This window comes from Euphorbia lathyris, chromosome 2 (assembly GCF_963576675.1).
Source record: "Euphorbia lathyris chromosome 2, ddEupLath1.1, whole genome shotgun sequence".
In the NCBI taxonomy this organism is placed as follows: domain Eukaryota; kingdom Viridiplantae; phylum Streptophyta; class Magnoliopsida; order Malpighiales; family Euphorbiaceae; genus Euphorbia; species Euphorbia lathyris.
The window spans coordinates 8,381,137-8,389,176 of NC_088911.1; the positions used below are offsets into that span (position 1 = coordinate 8,381,137).

At 35.4% G+C, this 8,040-nt stretch overlaps 1 protein-coding gene across 2 annotated transcripts; it reads left to right on the top strand.

Annotated features, from left to right (window-relative positions):
- The first annotated feature begins 487 nt into the window (after positions 1 to 487).
- On the top strand, positions 488 to 5,552 carry LOC136216507 (uncharacterized). 2 transcript variants are annotated; one of them, XM_066003041.1, is made up of 5 exons: positions 488 to 1,216; positions 2,238 to 2,336; positions 3,247 to 3,291; positions 3,933 to 4,070; positions 5,029 to 5,169. In XM_066003041.1, the coding sequence occupies exons 1-5, from the start codon at positions 824 to 826 to the stop codon at positions 5,050 to 5,052; spliced, it is 699 nt and encodes a 232-aa protein (XP_065859113.1). In that variant the 5' UTR covers positions 488 to 823; the 3' UTR covers positions 5,053 to 5,169. The 2 variants fall into 2 exon arrangements, with proteins under 2 accessions (XP_065859113.1, XP_065859112.1); XM_066003040.1 differs by having other exon boundaries at positions 489 to 1,216; positions 5,053 to 5,552.
- Positions 5,553 to 8,040: the final 2,488 nt, after the last annotated feature.

Here is an 8,040-nt window from a genome sequence, read left to right on the forward strand (position 1 = left end):
TTGAGCAAGTAAGAACTTCATTTTTAAGGCGCGTGCAACATATCTTTCACATGCAACTTACTTTTTTTGCAACCGAATCATTAATTGATTACGTTCTACGCAAGTTCAGAGGGTTAACCAAATATTTTATGCAAGTTGAGGATGCTATCGAGATACTTTGAAAGTTCATGAGACCAATCAAGTTTTTTTTAAGACAAATTCAATGGGGAATGATGTATTAAGCCTAAAAATCATTGGATAAGATCCAAATATGTCTATGGTTTGTGGGAAAGTATAAATTTAGGCTACATATATAAAATAGCACCAATATAGGTTTAACGTTAAAAAAAAAGTATCAATTTAGATCTCGGTAATAGAACTTAATAGAGTAGACTAATATCAACGACGTGTCTCGTTCCGTTATCGAAACTTAAATTGATACCATTTTTAAATGTTAAACTATATTGATGTTATTTTATAAGTAGAATTAAAAAAAAAAACCATGGCTAGGTTGTCCCAAGAACCATCAAATCTATTAGATCAATGAAAAAAAAGTGTTAGAACAAACCTTTCAAAATTGTTAATTTAGCCAATAATTTTATCTGAAATCGGCACTTTCATTCATTAGGCGTAACATCAAGCAATTATTTGAGATTTTTGTGTCGATGGAAGGAATCCCATCGCTCTCAACTGCTATACGATGACACCTCTACAATTTCCTCACAACAATCGAAACGAAACAGAGAATTTCTGTTTTGATTCTCTCCGCCTACTACTTCACATCATCGATCAGCTGAATTAACGAAAAAAAACAAGGTTTTGGGGCTTTTTTGTGTGAGATTCAATGGGCCGCAGGCAAACCGATTCGGAACTCGGTCGTTGCGCGCTTTTCCTCCTCCTATTCACAGGTGCAATCTCCTGTTTTATGGTCTATCTATGTTTTTCGATGTTCTTCAGACCTAGTTCTCCGTTTTCGGATTCGAATTCGGTTTCGCATGTGGTTGAATCGGTGGAGAGCGGGAAGGGGAGAAATGATGATGATGAATGTTGCAGAGGGACTGAGCATTTGGAGCTTTGGGGAGATGCAGTGAAGTGGGGCTCTGATTTCAAGGTTAATTCTTCGAGAGAGTGTTGTATGGCTTGTAAGGCTATGTGTGGTGGCTCTGATGGGCCTTGTTTGTGTAATTCTTGGGTGTTCTGTGGAGATAAACAGGCTTGTGGGACTCAATTTGGTGAGGTATGGTTTCTCTTTTCGTGGTTTGATTCGAATCGAGGTTCTTATATCTGAAATTTTGTTTAGATTGTGGCTTTGTATTGAACCAGGAACTATTTGAATTCAATTTGTTTTAGTAATTGATGCTTGAAACTTGGAATGTCTTCAAATTTGTGTGTTTTTTCTTTAATTGACTTGCATTTTGTTAATAGCAGGATAATGATGAAAATGATTTAACTGTGATCACCTATGTTGCACATAAACTTTGTTTTAATAACTGTAATCACCTAAACTTTGATGTTGTATTCGGGTCAGGTTTCCGTAAATTAAAGAATTAGAACCCGATTCTTAGAATTTGGAAACTGGTTTCCTATAATGTTATGTGCTATGTTGCAAGGAAACGGAAACGGAAACGGAAACGGAAACGGGAAATGAGATGGAAACTGATACTGGAAACATGATTTCTAAGAAAAATTAGCTCGGAAAAGGTAATGGAAATGGAAAAGAAACTGACACGAAACGCAGAAACGCTAATGTGTTTTCAGAAGTATGTTATGTAAATTTCTATTTTCCCCTCGATTATACGACTTGTATGTAATTTTTAGATATATCTATATTGTTTTATTATTTACTCGTTTTCGATTCCTATAATTTTGTTACAAATATTGTATCCTGGTTTTGATCCAGCTTCTGTATCTGTGTGACATAGGTAATTTTAGAGTATTCTGGCATTCTATATCTGTTATCAGACTTTAGTATTGCTGAAATGGTACAAAGTTGCCATTCGGATTGACAAATGACTAGATCTTGGTACTAGTCCATAACGATCAAAGTCGAATCGTGAGCCTATTAATGAAGCAAATTCAATGAAGCAACAACTGTTACCATAGAGAAGTGGCCATAAACTGGAAAGACTTGACCAATTTGAAAGATCATTTGATGTAGTTGAAATAACGGAAATTTGAGTTGTATTGTAGGTGTTTGATAAGAAACCGATGCCAATATTATTCCGTTCTTTGATTTGTTTTATTGTTTATGCTTCAAGTGTTGGTTGAAGAAGCAGAAAGATGTCTTCGAGCCTGATCAACGAGACGCTGGCGATCAAGTTATGTGGACTTCTGGAATAGTTTTCGGGGAAGGAGAGGTTTGTTTTTCAAGAACATCTTCTTACAGTTTCAAGATTCCCTTCAGATTGATCATTTCAAAGTAGGTGCATTTTCGGGTTTCCATAAACAACAGGGTTTTTATATTAGGCATTCTTTCAAAACATATAGGAACTAAAGTCACTGAAGTTTCAATACGGTAGAAATGCTTAGTTTTCTGCATTTATATCTTATATAATCATGTCGAATATATAGATTACATAACACGATTATGATACGACAATCTGTTTTGACACCCCTACTTCAGAATCAGCTCTTCGTCTTTTCTATCAAAGATATGTATAGAGATGCTTATATATTCTGCTTCGATTGCCTTTTAGGTTACGGAAATGAGATATGGAATAGCTATTTTGTGCTTGTGTTTTCTCTCTGTTCATTGACAATTAATTTAAAAGCCTAATACATGTGTTGCCCCGTACTTGGCCCACGAATTCAACTGCCCCCTGAACTTTTGGAAGTTCCAAATGACCCATTATTATTGTCAAATTGCATTCAATAACCCTCTATTTCTCAATAAAATTTATTGGATGCAGAAAATGGGAAACACATCCGCCACGTGTCAAAAAGAAAACGTCAAATAGATAAATAATTAGGAACTTTGAAAGTTCACGGGGCAATTGAAGTTTTTGGGTTATTGAATGCAATTGAACAAGAATGGGGGGTTATGGAATGCAATTGAACAAGAGGGGTTATGAAATGCAATTGGACAAGAATAGGGGGTTATTGAATGTAACTCGATAAGAACAAGGGGTTATTGAATGCAATTGGACAAAAATAGGGGTTGTTTGGAACTTTTGAAATTTCAGGGGGCAGTTGAAGTTTTGGATCAACGGATGTATTAAGCCTAATTTAAACTACTGATGTTTCATATCCTAACTCATTTTTTTTTAGGGTATCATTGGACTGGAAACAGCATACGGGATGCTTCATATGAAAGTAAGTGGTTCGGTGATGTTAAATAATATGAAGTTTAAGGATTTTTATGTCAAGGAATGAAGTTTTTAGAGGCCATAATGTTAGTAGTGTTCAAATTTAAGGGCCATGCATGTATTTTACTCTGGTTCAATCCAATCTGTATTTTGTCTTTGACAACTTGTTCAAAATCATCTCGAAAGAATAATAGAAAAAAAGCACTTTTAGATAAATTTAGATACCCAACATAAAATCTGAAATCTACAACCAAATTTATTGTACGAGTCAGTTTAATCTTAGAAATAAGCTTGATGAATTTCATTTAGGGCTTGTTTCGTTCCGCTGTTGTTGTTGTTAGCTGTTTGTTATTACCAGTAGCTAGTAGATATTATCTTGCTACCAAAATAGCTACCGGGAGCTACTTCTCGAGACATTTATATCTATTGTGTGGAGTAAAACGTCAAAAAAGAGCTATAAAAAGAGTAATAATATACTAAACGGGCGCTTAATCATAATACAGTATCATCTGAATCTGTGTGAGGTTGAAGAATAATCTATGATGGCAGTAGACATTGACAATCTATTTCTCTCTTCTCGTGTCTTCTCTGAAATTCTATTTTCGTACGAGTTCTTATGTAGCATGTTTTGATTCTCAACATTTGCAGCTTTTACCTGATTGTGCCCCGCGTTCTGTTTCCTACGTTCTTGAACTGTTGAGATTGCGTCATTGTGCGGGTTGCCAATTTTATCGCGCTGAAAGCCGTGCAAGTTTTTGGGATTTACAAGGAAATCATATCGATGGGGTGAGTTATTTACAGGGGCCTGTTCTTGAGTAGTGTTCCGGGATATTGACAACATTTATGGTAAAGCTCCAAACTATTTCCCATTTTATGTTTCTTTTGAAAATATTTCTAGAGTCGCGGCATATTTTGCCCAAAACGCTTCACAATTCAATTCTCATCCTCCTATGTATTAGGCGGATGAGAATTGAATTTATCCCATACGTCAATATAATCGGCAGCTATACTCTTCGGTTTTGGAAAAAAAATGCCACAACTTCGGAAATATGTTCACACGAAACACAAATTGGGAAATAGTTTGGATTTTTTAGGCCTAATACACTACTAGCTCCCTAAATTTGCTTATTTCGTATGAGCAGCTCCCTAAACTTGTCCATAAAAGTAGATTAGCTCCTTGAACTTTGCAAGTGTCTCACCAACTCCCTAAACTTGTTTATTCTGTAACAACTAAATACAAAAACTTATTAAACCTAAATTCTAAAAATACGTCTTCATCTATTCGAGAGGTAATTTTTTCGCTTCTCCTACCTTTCAACCTATTATAAGAGTTAGTGTTGCAGGTCTGAGAGATTAAATGGATGAGGATCGAGAGTTAGTATTATAGTTTTTGTATTTAGTTGTTATAGAATAAGCAAGTTTGGGGAGTTAGTGAGACACTTGCAAAGTTCAGGGAGGTAATCTGCTTTTATGGACAAGTTTAGGGAGCTGGCGATACGAAATAAGCAAGTTTAGGGAGCAGGTGAGACACTTGCAAAGTTCAGGGAGCCAATCTACTATTTTGGACAAGTTCCGGGAGCTGGTGATGTATTAGGCCGATTTTTTATTACAAACGTGTCAATATCCCTAATGTTTCCCATCATTTAATTGAGGTTTGACGTTTATCGCCAACCGTCAAATCGCTCTTTTCCATTACCGTTAGCACAGTAGCTCTATGTATGTGATATCTGCTTATCTGATTCAGATGCTTCTGATGAGGTATATGTAGGCAGCATATGGTCCTCCATTTGCATTAATTCAAGGAACACTCGACGCCCGTGGCGCGATATACAAGGAAATCGAGACAGAAGGATGCCCAACCATACGAAGAGGATCGATCGCCTGGGTTGGTTCTGGCCCAGACTTCATCATCAGCCTATCTAACCACAACGAGTGGAGAAAAAGGTATACTGTGTTTGGTTTTGTTCTTCCTGAGGATATGAAAATTGTAGAGAAAATTGCAAATCTTCCAACCAAACCAGAAGTTTGGAGTAATATTAATGTCCAAGTGTTGGAAGAACCCGTTCGGTTGAATTTCCGGCGAAAACCGGGTCTTGCGGGCTTGGACATGGGTGGTTCAACTGGATCTTAGTTCTGTTGCTGGATATTTTTGTATAGACTTTCACACCAGAATAATGAGATAGAGATAGTAGAATTCAACTCCATTTTTTTTACCCTTGTAATTACTATAGATAAACAATTATTTTTACTTAATTTAATTACCTGTAACTGTAATGGATTCAACTGAATTTTTTTGAAGTGAAAACTGAAGAATACATACAATTCTCTTCCCTCTAAAGTCTAAACCAGGGAAAATTATTTCGAACACCGGGTGTTGGCTTACGTTCCCATTGGAATTTCGTCATGTGGCGCAAAATTCCAGATTGTGCCAATGGGGTGTTTCCAACGCTGTTGTGTTCCCACCGGACAGAAAAAGGAAAAGCATGTTCAGAGTCTCGGAGAATGCTGTCTAGAAGTAGTTTAAGAGCATCTCTAATGCAAGCATTCTTAAAAAAAATTTCTTAACGCATCGTCTCAAAATATAATATTTTGTTTTTCTCATCCATGTGTAACTTTAAAAAGAAATGTTCTCCAATGCTAACTATAGTTTCATAAATCATTATTTTATGTATAGTTTATTTTAGGTTTAATACATTTCCAGTTCCTTCAAGTTGTCCAAAAACTGCAACAGACCTTTGAACTTTAAAACGGGATGACTAACCTCTTCGAGTTGCTTATGTAGAACAAATAACCTTTTGAAATAACCCCAAAATAAAAAAAAATATTAACATAACATTATAGTAAAAATAAAACATGTCCAAAATATCTGATGCGACATCAAAATAAGTTGAGAGGTATTTGTTCCATATAAGTAAGTTGAGAGGATTACTTATAATGTTTTAAAGTTCAGGAACTTATTACAGTTTTTGAACAGTTTGAGAGGATTGTGATATATTAGGATTTTATTTTAATTATGAATATTTTCACATTAAATAATAGAATATTTTAATGCTTAATTATATTTTTTTATTAAAAAAATGAGATAATAAGAATGTCAAAAACCCATGTAAGACATTTTTTGAGCACCTTTCACCTCACTAAAATAAAAAAAGTTGAAAGAGAAAACACTGGTGGTAATTCATGTAGGTGAAATATGCTTTTATCGTGTCAATTATCAATTTAGTATTATTGAATCGATTCTAATTCAATTAAAAAAAATTAAGTGGTGAGAATACAATAAAATTATATCATTAATACGCTTATATTATCTTGGATTAGTATAATATAGAGCTCGAATCATATTAGTGGATAATAATTGTAATTTCATTATTTATATTAAATTAACAAATAAAAGAGCAGTTTTGATCATATTAAATTTAATGACTATATAGTATTTGATCATTCACCATTAAATCTAAACTTATTAAACATACTCTCTCCATTCTATATAGTAATTTCATTATTTATATTAAAGTAACAAATAAAAACATAGAATAATAATAATAATAATAATAATAATAATAATAATAATAATAATAATAATAATAATAATAATACTCTCTCCATTCCATATATTAAGTTTTGGAAGAAACTTGGGCCCTGTTTGGTAAAGAGCGTTTTAGGATAAAAAAAGCGGTTTTGACCAATTTTAGAGGTTTGACCACTGAAACCGCTAATTGGAGTGTTTGGTGGAGAGAGGTTTAGGAGAGAGTTTTGGGATGAAAACGCTAATTTAGAAAAAGCTCTTAAAAGGAGCTTTTTTAATTAGCGTTTTGGAATATTAAAATTAATGGACTTCTTTAACCCTAATAGATAGACTCCCTCTTCTCCTGCGCCAAAATTAATGCCCTTATTCGTCTTTTTGCACAAACCGCTATTATCAATCAACTAATTTTTACCAAACAGGTCTATACAAACAGATAGTCAAATCAGCTAATGTAATCAGCTAACAGCTAACAGCTAATGTAATCAGCTAACAGATAACAGCTAATTTCCAAACAGGGCCTTGATATTTTTGATGGAGTGAATGCAACATGATTCTTTTTTACAGTTTTATCCTTGTCTTTTCATCTTTCTCCTTATTTTGGAAGTAATAAACATAAGGGATCCCAATTAAAATTAGTGTTCTCCTCAAGCGGCGATTGAGGCGATTTCTGCAGCGGCGATCCTTCCTGCGGCAATTTTTGGGGATTTCTCCAGCGTTCTCCTCAAGCGGGATTCTGGGGATTTCTCTTAGTTATTCTTCTCTCCTCAAGCGGTGATTTCTAGGCGACTATGGCTGTTTGAAGACGCAGCCGCCATCGGTCAGCGCCGACGGATGAGATTCGGAGGTCCGTACTCGCCAGTGAGGTTAGTAATTACTATCAACTGAGTATTATAATTTCATTGCCTTGTTCTTGCTATCGCCATGGCCGCCTCCGAGCAGCCCCCTCCTCTGAACCACACCGCCATCCCTCCCCTAGTTCCACCTGATGGTGGAGGCTTGCCACGAATGAGTAGCCCACCTTCACCAAAGTCCTACAGAGATGCCGCCGTCGACGAAACGCTGGAAGACCAACCTAGAATCCCGATTGACCTAAGAGCAAATGGTATGGGCAAAATTGATTTTGACGATGGTAACCCCCTTTTTCCTAATATCACTATTGCTCCTGCTTTGGTCCAAGAATGGTCGAAGGCTTGGAGTAGTGCTCTAATTGTGAAGATTTTAGGTCGTAAT

Excerpts from the sequence above, each read along its gene's own strand:
- LOC136216507 (XM_066003040.1), top strand. The coding sequence starts at position 824 with ATGGGCCGCAGGCAAACCGATTCGGAACTCGGTCGTTGCGCGCTTTTC. Across the intron at positions 2,337-3,246 it reads TAGTTTTCGGGGAAGGAGAG|GGTATCATTGGACTGGAAAC; the intron begins GTTTGTTTTTCA and ends ATTTTTTTTTAG. Across the intron at positions 4,071-5,052 it reads AAGGAAATCATATCGATGGG|GCAGCATATGGTCCTCCATT; the intron begins GTGAGTTATTTA and ends AGGTATATGTAG.